Genomic DNA, 12,912 nt, shown 5'->3' with positions numbered 1-12,912 from the left:
AAACGATGTAAACACCATGATCAAATCGGCTAAAAAAGATTTCATCAATGACAAAACTAAGGAAAACAAAAACAAACCCTGTGAACTTACTCAACAACCAACTAGGCTGCAGTAAAAAACTAAAAAAACAGATTTTCAAACATCAACATGAAGACAGAAAACACCCTCATCACAGACAAGCTGGAGGTGGCCAATTACTTAAAGGGGACATGCATTGCTATTCCTTGCACTATTTGGGCAACTTTACACAATTCCTGTGAGTCTATGGAAGACATCTGTAAGTTTTTTTTTCAAAACAATTCATTGTTTTATATTTCTAATGAAGTACTCGAAAGCATAATTTTTCAGCCTCAGGATTTCAGGCTGTTATTGGATGGGCTCCGCCCATAAGCGCTTCCAGTGACAGTCACCCACACAGCGTGATACATACGAGAGAGAGAGAGAGAGAGAGAGAGAGAGAGAGAGAGAGAGAGAGAGAGAGAGAGAGAGAGAATGAGCAAGCAAGAGAGAGAGAGAGAATGAGCAAGCAAGAGAGAGAGGGAGAGAGGGAGAGGAGAGATGCGTCCCCGACACACACGCAGTCAAGTTTGTGTGTAAATGCTCCGACGAGGGAGAGAGATGGCGCACACACATTTTACACACACTTCTGCACGGTCCCGCCGGTCCCTCTCTCTCTCTCTCTCTCTCTCCCTCTTGCTCGCTCGTTCTCTGCCTCTCTGTCAAAACCTGTTTGAGGAAGTGTCGAGTTACACTATGCGCTACAACCATAGAGGGGGCGTTACTGCAGATCAGCTACTTGCTACGTCGCATTGCGAGTCAAATCAGAACAGCTTAGTTGAGTGAGGGAAGATCTCGTGAACTCGAGACTAGACTGATGAGTCAATATGATAATTAACGACACAGACCACATTGATATAATCCACAATTGCTAAGAAGCAATGCTAAACACTGGAAAAGGCCATTTATAATGCATGGGACCTTTAAACATTTTATTTACAAACATAGCCACAACACTGGTTAATAATAACTACTCTCCCACTCAGGGCATTTTGGGGTAAAACACATCCTAGCCTTCTACAAAAACCTAGGGGTCCACAAAGATGACTTCAAACTCAAAATGGTAACAACAGATGAGGTGCTCAAAAAACTGAGCGCCCTTCAACCTAACTGGCCATGACAATATACCCTCCAAATTCCTCAGAGACTCAGCAGCCGCCATCACCCCAGTCATCACCCACATAATAAACCTCTCCATAAAACAGGGATACGTGCGGCTAGGTGGTGCAGTGGGCAAGGCGCTCACCACCAATGCAGGAGACGCTGGGTTCGAGCCCAGCTCTCCGCATTGCATTCAGCTTTGCTGGTCGTTCATACTAATACATTTGGCAGTATTAGGGGGTGGGAAGCTGATGGGTGGGGATCGGACGTTGTGGACAGCGACTCCTACAGGTCGGTTGGTGCGCCTGCGCAGTAGAATCAGGAAGCGACGGGGGCGGCGTCCCTCCAAAGCGCAGACCCCGACGCTGAAAGATCGCGCTGTGCAGGTGAAAAGATGCGACGGCTGCTACCTCGAGTACCGGAGGGGACTCGTGCAATGTATGGCTTCGTCCACATTACAGCCGGCTTGTGGGAGGCATGGCCAAACAGCGTTCGAGACAGGGGAGGGTAGAATTGGACGATACAAAATTGGGATGGGAGAAAAATAGAAAATGGGAGAAAAAGTAGATAAAAAAAAATTATTGCGAGAGTGACCCCCCTGCACAAAGAAGGCAGCAAATTAGACCCAGGCAACTACCGCCCTGTTTCTATTCTTCTATTCTTATCTCGAAAGTCATGGGAAATTTTTTCTACGAACAGGTAGAGAATTACCTCGCGGAAAAAAGCGAATCTACAAATTCCCATCTGGCTTCAGAACATCCCACTCCACTGACACATGCCTTCTCTATTTGAACGACCACATCAAACAAGAGGTGGACGCGGGCAAATACTGCGGCATGGTCATGCTGGACCTACAAAAGGCCTTCGACACTGTCAATCACTCCATTCTGATTGACAAGCTAAAAGCAATTGGTTTTGATAGTCTATCAGTGAGCTGGATACAATCCTACCTGGAGGGGAGAGAACAGATGGTGGAGGTAAACGGTACCCTATCCCCCCCCCCTCACAGTGAGCTGTGGTGTTCCACAAGGAAGCATACTAGGACCGCTACTATTCCTAATTTATGCAAATGACATGTCGTCAGCTTGTGACTGCAACTTGTTCCCGTTTGCGGACGACTCAGCCCTGCTGGTCTCTGACAAGAACAAGTTACAGGTTGAAAAAGCCCTCAGCTCAGAACTAGGCAAAATCTGCATATGGCTCGCCGACAACAAACTATCATTACACATGGGCAAAACAGAGTCCATTCTCTTCGGTTCAAATAACAAACTCAGCAAGACCGACGGCTTCTCGGTTACAGTGGGTGACAATATTGTCACAAGGAAAGATGAAATTACCTACCTGGGTTCCATCCTAGAGGCTAATCTTTCCTGTGACAAAATGGCATCCAATGTAATAAAAAAAGTCAACCAACGAACTCGATTCTTGTACCGGATCTCCTCTCTGGTAAACAAGAATACCCTGAAGACTCTAGCAGGAGCACTCATTCAAGGGTACTACGACTATGCTTGCACCTCATGGTACCAAAGCACCTCAAAGGCACTAAAAAACAAATTACAAACATCTCAAAACAAGCTAGTCAGACTACTGCTTGACCTGACTCCTAGAACCCACCTCACCCCTGCCCACTTTGACAACCTAGGATGGCTTAGAGTAGACGACAGAGTACAGCAACTTGCAATGGGCCTGGTCTACAAGATACACTACGCGACCAAGGTACCCATGTACATGTCAAAATACTTCCCAAAGGTCAGTGAATACCACGATCACAACACCAGAGGGAGCTCCACAAATCATGTTAAACCCAGATTCGGCTCAAACAAGGGACTAAACACGTTTCGCAATTATGCCACATCAATGTGGACCGCCCTACCCAAAGCTGTAAAGGAATGTGAATCACTACCCACTTTCAAAAACACTCAAAAAACACCTACGGGAGACTGCAATTCAAAACTGGCCCCTACAAATGTCCTAACCCAGTTGCACAGTAAATGACCAAGTATGGCTTTGTCAGTATTCCAATGTACAGTGTACAGTACTGGTCCCACGTCCCAAAGGTAGTTTTGATGGCAGTCCTACAGGTAATTTGTGACGAACAGATGGTGCGCCTAGGCTCCCCCCCTCCCCCCCCCCTCCAGAATAATATTAACTTAATATCTGTGTATTATTTGTGTCCATCTCATTATCTGTGCTTTCCTGAATTCATTCCGATTCCGACTCATCCCTACTACCTATATCAGACCAACCTCCACGGACTCCCTCAGTGGCGTCATTTCAGTAAAAGCCAAGGTATGGCGAGGAGGGAGGGTTGGGGGGGGGGGGGGGGGGGGAGGGTGGGGGTTAAAGGGTGGATTTTTTTTGTCAAATCAGTTGTGCAATAGTCACTTTTGGTGAGTTGTTTCTATACAATTCACTTGTATGACATTTAGGTACCGTATGACACAGGACTACACAAGCATTTTTAATATAGAAATGTGTCAACCACAATATTTTGCATACAAATTATGCAGAATGTAATTATTGTAATATCATAACCGTCTATTATTTTTCTTGCAATTGAGCCAATTTTCCTTAGGTACGGTTTTGAGGTGTGTGTTCAACAGAATATAGTATCAAAAACACATTCACAAAAAGTATGGGTTACTGAATGCTGAACTGCACTGTTATAATCACTAAGCCATTGTAAGACCTTACCTGTGTCCCTGTATCACTCGTCTCTGCTGCCCTCTGATTAAAAAACTTCTGTATGTCCATTTTCCCTTTTTTTTGGCATATTTCAGTTAGTCACAGTAAAAGTCACCTAGTAAAAGTGAGATAATTGACAATATCAAAACATGCTAGGGCTGTACCGAATTCTAAATCAACATAAAAAATTGTAAAAAAAAGAAAAGAAAAAAAAATCATTTTTAATTTGCCAAGGTATGGCGAGTGCCATACCTTGCCATACCAAAATGACGCCCCTGGACTCCCTACCAGACCAACCTCGCACCACTCCATCAAGGTTCCTCCATATCTCCCCCATCCTCTTCTCCAGCGTCTCTAGCAGCTTGGATTGAACGCAGAGCTGTCTGTCCATCGCCTCCCGCTGGCAGACGTGCACACTGCAGGTGAGGCAGACAGGACAGCCACCGGTGTGGCCTCTGGCCAAGAGTAGGTCCAGTTTGGTGGCCAGGCCATCCACCTTAGCTTCTAATGTGGGCAAGGCAGCTATGGGGATCGGTGCCGGCCCCCGCTGGGAACCCATTCTGAATAGGTCTCTACGAATACCCGGGCTGCAGATGGAAAGAGATGGAGTGATAAGCAGGGGTGCAGACAGTAGTCATAATTTCAGAAGTGGCTGTACTCTGTTTAAATGACGCCACGTGCACGAGCATGCGCATACATGTTCCCTTGCGTGCGCACAGAACAGATGATTATTATGCATAAATAGGAAACATGTTTGTATAGGAAATTACTAGTTTTAGTTTAGTTTTTGTAAATATTGCCTTGAAATAGAGAAGCTGAAAAAGAAATTATATGGTCAACAGATATGGTTGAAAAACAAACAATGTTTTAAATGTAATTGTAGATACAAGTTCAAGTTTCGAGTTTCAAGTTTCTTCTTAATACAGAATACTTTGCATGAAATGTTTCTTTCTGTTTTGCTCCTGAGAGTGTGCTAGATAATAACAAGATAGTATAAAATAAGTATAATACAAGTATAAAATAGAAAGTCAAGAAAGTCAAGTACATAAACAAGTGTAAACAACAACAAAATTCAGTATACCTATATACAGTATGTACAGTATATGGGTGATTATTTGATTTGGGGCATTTTCATGTCCCTGGGATATATATATATATATATTTTTTTTTTTCTATTTCTAATTTCTCTGTTTTTCTCCCCGTCCCAATTTAGTCGTTGTGCCAATTCCCCCCCTCCCCTACCTGGTTGTTGTTTGCATGTTCTCCTATGAGTCTGTACAAGGGCGTCCTGAGTCGATCGCACGCTTCCTCAGATACGTGCGGCGACAGCCAGTGACGTCTTTTCACTTGGCAGCGAGGACTCTCATTTGGTGAAGTGTAATGCGTGGGAGGGCACGCTATCTCCACCAAGTCCTGCCCCCGCTGAGCAAGCGCCGAGACCTGACCTGTAGGCATTGCTGTCCACAACGCCAGATTCCCACCCACCAGCTTCCCACCCCCTAATACTGCCAATTGTATTAGTATGAACGACCAGCCAAGCTGGTAGCAACGCCGAGAGCTGGGCTCGAACCCAGCATCTCCTGCGTTGGTGACGAGCGCAATCTCCGCTACGCCACCTAACCGCCCCTGGGATATATTTTAAAGAAAAAAAAATTCCAGATTCTTTATGCTATCATTGATTAGTATAATTAATTACTTACCTAGACTTAATTATTCAATTTGAAACATACATTTTTTATCTTTTTGTTGTTTAATGTTGGAATTTTACAATTTTCACCTTGTCCCAATCCAGAGTTTTAACGTTTGGTCTTGTATTTCTCTAGAAAAAACTATTAAAAAACAATACTTTTAGGTATATATTACTATAACTACATTTGAATCAATGATTTTCTGCCAAATATTTAACTTAAGTAAAATTTGTGACCAAAAAAAATTCAAAATAGGTTTGTCCCTTAATATCTGTGTCATTACCATCACGTTGAACAATTTGCAATACAATGAAGTTTTGGCTATGCCCCTTGCTTTGGTACCCATTACAACCTGTAGTGACAGTGGAGCACATGGCTGTCAGAGTGGAAGACTGACGTTTTGATCACCAGGAATGTAAGATATTTTCACATTTACTTACTCATACTACAGAATATGTTTATTGTGTGTCATTACCAAACACACTATAATTTGATAATGCTTTTGAATCTTAGTCAAACTTCTTCATATTTGTAGGTACATTGCTAGCTAGCTAAGAATTTAATATAAGCAAGTTTGATGTTGTGCTAGCTGTTAGCTTAAGAGTAAGAAAATGTCATTACCATCACGGTCATTACCACCACACAATGAAGTGTGGTGGTAATGACAATGTGTGGTGGTAATGACAAATATATCTGTTTATAGCTTTTTTGTTGTTGATAACATTACTTGTATGTATATGTATATGTATAATGTATATGTAAATATATGTTGCGTCTCATTTATAACTGATATTTATTGTTATTTATTTCTTGGTTTTTGTATTTGTTTATGCTAGTGTCTTCACCATGGCACCCAAATCAACAGGCCAAAGGTCAAAATCATACAGAGACAAGTTTCAAGTTTCAAGTTTCTTTAATAGTTGTCATACAGAAGTACAGAATACTTTTATACAAAATGCTTCTTACTGTTACGCTCCAGAGACTGTGCAAGACAAGATAAGTATGAAATAAAATAACATAGTATAGCATGTAAATTAGAAGTAAAAAAAATGAGGTCACAGTGTTCAGTATAGACATATGTACAATGTTCGATGCAGAGTAGACGTAACTGAGTTACCATATAATATACAATACTGTGTAGTGTACTAATATACAATACTATATAGTGCAAGGCAGAAATAGGATTAGGTGCAATTTAGGTACAATTTACAGTAGGTGTACGAGTTGTAGTGCAAATCCTTTATCAATAAATATAAAGTGTGTTTGTGTGATCTAAAGTGTGGAGAGTGGGTGCTGCAGTGTGTTGTTTGTTTAAGTGAGTGTGTGCGTGTGCGTTTCCGTTAGCCGGTAATTACCGGTATTTGACCGGCAAAATCTGTTGAAGTCCGACATATTTAATCTCTCCAGTCATAATGTCCGGTGAAAATAATTCCCTCTAAACACAATTAGATTATTTGAATTGTATTAAAATAGGCTAAAATTAAATAGCCTATGCGATGAACGAAACAATCATTACGTTTGTCGTTGCTTCACCAAGCAGCCGGTCTAATAATGACATCCTGCGGTCAGCGCGAGCTGGCTGCATTATTTACGTGAAGCATGGCTTGGCAGGGTGCAGTACTCCAATTCAGCCATTGGCAATTCAGCTGTTGGGTGGGGGCGCTGCTGACACCGCTGCTATGCTCTGCCTGCTCCAATGCTCCATGCTTCACGTAAATATATCAGCAGCCAGCTCGCGCTGACACAGCGGTGTCATTATTAGACCGGCTGCTTGGTGAAGCAACGACAAATGTAATGATTGTTTCGTTCATCGCATAGGCTATTTAATTTTAGCCTATTTTAATACAATTCAAATAATCAAATTGTGCTTAGAGGGAATTATTTTCACCGGACATTATGAGCAGCACCAAGTCGTTGGGAGGTGGAGATATACATCACGGCGCAAACCCACGATAATGTTGCCGTCTCTCTGCCAAATTTCTCAGTTCTTCGCTTGATATAATTAATACAAATGTCCAATATAACGGAATTCGTTAGCTCATAAAAATGTGATTATAACAGACTGCTGTTTATTAAGGTCGGGCAGACTGCCCACCGACACCTCAAGTCGGCAGCAGCACGAAGTCTCGAGGGACTTATTTTATTTGGAATATATTTATGACTGTATATACGCAAAAGTAGCCTAGTTTTAAGTTAAAATATTATAAATGCCTTGATGATGTCATTCTTTATATAAGTCTATCAATTGTTTTTAAGCTGAATAAACTCTGACCGGAATTTATCCCATTTGTCCGGTAGATTGAAATCTACCGGACACTCAGACCTGCAAAAAAAAATTCTAACGGAAACCCTGCATAGTGTTTATTGTTCGTTTAGCAGCCTGATGGCCTGGGGATAGAAGCTTCTTCTGAGTCTTTCTGTGCTCGCCTTAAGACTCCGGTATCGCTTGCCTGACCGCAGCAGTTCAAAGAGGCAGTTGTTCGGGTGGCTCGAGTCCTTAATAATTCTCTTAGCCTTCCCCTTGCACCGCTTGTTGTAAATGTTCTGGAGGGTGGGAAGCCCCCCTCCAATTGTGCGTTCGGCTGAACGTGTCACTCTTTGTAGTCTGCTACGGTCTTGTGCAGTGCTATTCCCAAACCAGGAGGTGATGTTGCCAGTCAGGATGCTCTCTATTGTACATGAGTAGAAGTTCCTAAGGATCTTCTGACTGACTTGGAACTTCCTTAGGCGCCTGAGGAAGTAGAGGCGTTGTTGTGCCTTCTTCACAACACTGTCAATGTGTGTGGTCCATGTCAAATCCTCGGATATGTGGGCTCCGAGGTACTTGAAACTGTTCACTCTCTCAACCAGTGCCCCGTCGATGCTGAGGGGGCTGTAGTCCTTGACCCCTGACCTCCTGAAGTCCACAATCATCTCTTTTGTTTTGCTGACGTTCAGGGAGAGGCAGTTCTCCTGACACCACTGTGACAGGTTCTCTACCTCTTCCAGGTAGGCCCTTTCGTCGTTGGCAGAGATCAGGCCCACCACTACTGTGTCATCAGCAAATTTGATGATGGTGTTGTTGTTCCGCTGTGCTACGCAGTCATGTGTGTACAGGGAGTAGAGGAGGGGGCTCAGAACACAGCCCTGGGGGGCCCCTATGTTGAGTGTGATGGATGAGGAGGTGCAGTTGCCTGCTCTTACCACCTGGGGTCTGCCCGTCAGGAAGTCCAAGACCCACTGGCAGAGGTCATAGTTCAAGCCCAGGTCCCTGAGCTTGGCTATGAGTTTGGAGGGGACTATGGTATTGAATGCTGAGCTGTAGTCGATGAGCAGCATTCTCACATAGTTCCCCTGCCTCTTGTCCAGGTGTGATGCTGCTGTGTGCAGCACATGGGCTATGGCGTCCTCCGTGGACCTGTTGGGGCGATATGCAAATTGCAGAGGGTCCAGGTTGATGGGGAGGGAGGAACAGATGTAGCCCTTCACTAGCTTCTCAAAGCACTTCATGGCTATGGAGGTGAGGGCTACAGGGCGGTAGTCGTTGAGGCAAGCGGGCGTAGACAAGCGGGAGACAGACTTAAAGATGATCCAGAACAATATCAAAGATACTTATAAAAAGAGAAAAGAGCGGGGGGCGGAGCCAGGCGTTCATGGAGTGAGACGTGTTTCACGAGAGCTCCCTTCTATCGTGCAAAATACACTTTTCTCCCCATCAGTCTTTATTTTATTTTTATTTGTTATTGGTCTTCTTGTTGAGTCGTCGAGTTTCAACTACTTTCGTCGACTTTTTTCAACTTTCTGCGATGTCAATGGAGACCAGAGCCATGAGCACTCCAGCCGGCAAACTGCCACCGGGTCTACCCTCGCCTTCGCCCGGAATCAGTGAGATAAGTGAAGCTGTTCTCTCTGTCATGACCAAACTCCATGCAGACTTTGAGGTACGCTTCGCTGAAACACAAAGAAAAGTACAGGCGGAATTTTTTGATACCCTTCATCGAGCGATGTCAGAGGAAATTAGATTGGCGATCGACCCTTTGAGGGAGAAGATGGAGTCGCTACATGCTGCCTCCACGGCTAATGTTAACGAACTAGCCTTGCTAACGACAGAGGCCTCACAACAGGGCGCGAGGATGGCGTGTCTGGAGAGCTCCCTGCTGGCTAGGCAGGCTGACGTTGCCAAACTACAGTCGGTAATTGTGGAAATGCAGTCCCGGGAGAGACGCTACAACATCAGGATTGTTGGTGTACCGGAGGGCAGTGAGGGAGGTCGTCTCTCGGAGACCATGCCGGAATTGTTGCAGAAAATACTGGGGGCGGATGTCCTCCCCAGCCCACCCGTATGCTAGTCGGCCTACAAGACCAGTCCTGGAGTGAACAAGGAGCCGAGGCCCATCATTGTCAAGCTAAACAGGCTACAACAGAGGGAGCTCATCATGCGGTCGGCCCGTGCCAGAAGGGGTGAACTAGGTCTCGGCAATCACAAAGTGGCCATTTTTGAAGACTTTACGCCGGAGGTTCAAGCACAGAGAGGCGAATACAAAGTGGTCATGGCCAGGCTATGGAAACTGGGCCTGAGGCCTACGCTATTCGCCCCCGCGAGATTATCTGTGCTGTGTAAGGGCGATGATCGTCGTTCATTTTGGTTGTTGGCTAAAGCGGAGGAATATCTCGGGGGGATAGCCGAGACTAGGGCTGGGCGATAAAACGATAACGATAACTATCGCGATAAATTATTTCCTCGAAATAAACATGAAACGTGGTCGCAAAGTTTCGATATATCGATTCTCCAAGCTTGGATATGAGCACGCACTAACAACCAATCGGTGAAGGAGATGGCCGAGAGCGAAGGAGACCCGCGCTGCACCTCTGGGTAGAGAGGTAGGACTCACTCAACAACAAGGCTTGCTAGGCTAATTAGCTTGCACGGCGATGTTTTATATATTTACGTGCCGAGTATGTGTGTGGCGTGAATTCTGAGGCCACGTTTATAGTAGTGTGGGTATACAGTGGACGTCGTTTCAATATATTGTGGCGGAAGAGAGTATTTGAGTGTCATATTTAGCACATTGTCATGGAATACACCGCTTAGAAGCAACAGGCTGGCTAGGTTAACTAGCTTGCACGGCGATGTTTTATATATTTACGTGCCGAGTATGTGTGTGGCGTGAATTCTGAGGCCGCGTTTATAGTAGTGTGGGTATACAGTGGACGTCGTTGCAATGTATTGTGGCGGAAGAGAGTATTTTAGTGTCATATTTATTACATTGTCATGAGATATTCCGCTTGTCGGCTAACTGCTAACGTGTGCGGACTGAGGACGACATCAACTCGACTCGAGACATTCGCAGCAGCATAAGAAGTTAATTAAACTTGACAGACATTTCGACGATAATTATCGATATCGAATTATATGAAAATAATTTTATAATTTTATCGCGATAACGTTTTTGGTCATATCGCCCAGCCCTAGCCGAGACTGTAGCTTGATAACTATGTCGGGTGAGTGACTTGGCGATGTGGGCCTAAATACATTGATAGGGCGGACTACTCACAAATGCTTATTGTCATGCCCAAACAGGCTAACTGGCCACTGCCCATCCAAGCTAGCGGGGCATCCCAATGACTTCTGTTACTTGCTAATGCTGACCTCATGGTCGTACGTGTGTGTCGCCTCTATGGAAGCTAGCGAGCTAGCTGGACAATGTTCATTTCAGATACGAGCGTGCTGGCTGGTCATCACTAGCTTGCGTGCTAGCCTCGGGCTAACTAACATGCTATGGCTATCGCCCGCACCGAATCATTCGGGACCCGTTAATGTTTACGTATTTTGGCTGTTGTTGCTGTTTAAGTGGCATCTGTTTGCACAATTTAACTGTGATTGGGTCCTGCCCTACCTATCTTCTGATATGTTTTATTATTTTTTATTTTTATTTTATCCAGTTGTGCTATAGCTTTGCGACGTTGATACGCAGATTCAGAAGTAGTTGGTTACAGGGATGGCGTTGAGTTATTATATAATAATTAAGGCTGTCAAATATATCGCGTTAATATCGCGTTAACTCCCGATTCTATTAATGCCACTAATTTTTTTAACTCAAGATTAACTAAAAAAAAAAATTTTTTTTTTTTTTTACTAGACTTCACTCAGGTGTATTATTGATGCTCTCATTGATACTATGTTTGTTTCTGAAGTGTGTGTGTGTGTGTGTGTGTGTGTGTGTGTGTGTGTGTGTGTGTGTGTGTGTGTGTGTGTGTGTGTGTGTGTGTGTGTGTGTGTGTGTGTGTGTGTGTGTGTGTGTGTGTGTGTGTGAGATATAGAGAGAGAGGGGGGTGAGAGAGATGAGGAAGGGGCAAAAGAGAAAGAGAGCTGGGAGAGTGTGTGTGTGAGGGAGAGAGGGGGGTGTGTGATTAATCAGCCCTTGTGTGTGTGAATGTAACAAGTTCCTAACGTTTTCTTTCCCCTATTATTTCATGCACACTTTATTCATTGTTTTAAATTATTATTTTCTTTTAAGTTATTTTGTGCATCACTCTGTTTTGAATTTGATGCAAATTTGCAATGCATGAGGGTCATCCTTTTGTGTTAAATGGCTGCACAAAGCAAGCATTTGTTGACTCGCATGTTGATAAGAGTATTAAAACTTGGAACTTGAAAAAGATCTGTTTAAGGTAAAAAAGAAATTAAAAATAAAAAATGCGATTAATTTGCGATTAATCGCGAGTTAACTACGGACAATCATGCGATTAATCGAGTTAAATATTTTAATCGTTTGACAGCACTAATAATAATGGCTAATTTTTCCCTTATAGTTGGCTCATATTAGGGCCAAGGCTCACGTTTGTTGTTTTCCTTGTCTAGACGGGGTTTGGCTGTTTTGAGCCTTAGGCTCCAGTCGTAGAAGGTCGGTTAAGTATATATATGCAATATATAATAACAGGCTGTGTCAGGTATAGCTTATTACTATCCCCGGGTTAATGAAGGTGTTTACTTCTATTCTTATATAGGATTATGTCATTCCAGCCTTTGTGCCTGACCAGAGGGACGGTTAAATGCTTGCACCTTGACCATAACCCTTTTTCCTTTTTCTTTTTATTGTTGCCGTTTAAATTACATCCGTTTGCACAATTTAACTGTGATCGGGTCCTGCCTTAGACTATCTTCTGGTATGCTTGAATTTTTTTAATTTTCCTTTATCCATTTGTGCTATAGCATTGCGACATTGATATGCAGATTCGGAAGTAGTTGGTTACAGGGATGATGTTGAGTTATTATATAATAATAGCTATTTTTTCCCTTATAGTTGACTCATGTTAGGGCCAAGGCTCACGGTGGTTTTCGACCGATAACTTTATTGAATTAAAAATTTTTATTTTTATTTGTGTTTATTGGACTAGTCGG

The 12,912-nt window shown here is 43.6% G+C and overlaps 1 protein-coding gene across 1 annotated transcript in view; it reads right to left on the bottom strand.

Annotated features, from left to right (window-relative positions):
- Positions 1-4,402, bottom strand: part of mylk2 (myosin light chain kinase 2) — a gene marked incomplete at its 5' end in the record, with an annotated part of 119,038 nt that extends 114,636 nt beyond the window's left edge. The window contains one exon of the mRNA XM_084333457.1: positions 4,141-4,402. Within this exon, the coding sequence (XP_084189583.1) occupies positions 4,141-4,402 (262 nt within the window). The remainder of the gene's footprint in view (positions 1-4,140) is intronic.
- Positions 4,403-12,912: the final 8,510 nt, after the last annotated feature.

This window comes from Notolepis coatsorum (assembly GCF_963971535.1).
Source record: "Notolepis coatsorum genome assembly, chromosome: 17".
NCBI lineage: Eukaryota > Metazoa > Chordata > Actinopteri > Aulopiformes > Paralepididae > Notolepis > Notolepis coatsorum.
The sequence above is the reverse complement of the archived record's forward strand: the minus strand, read 5'-3'. Positions and strand labels throughout refer to the sequence as shown.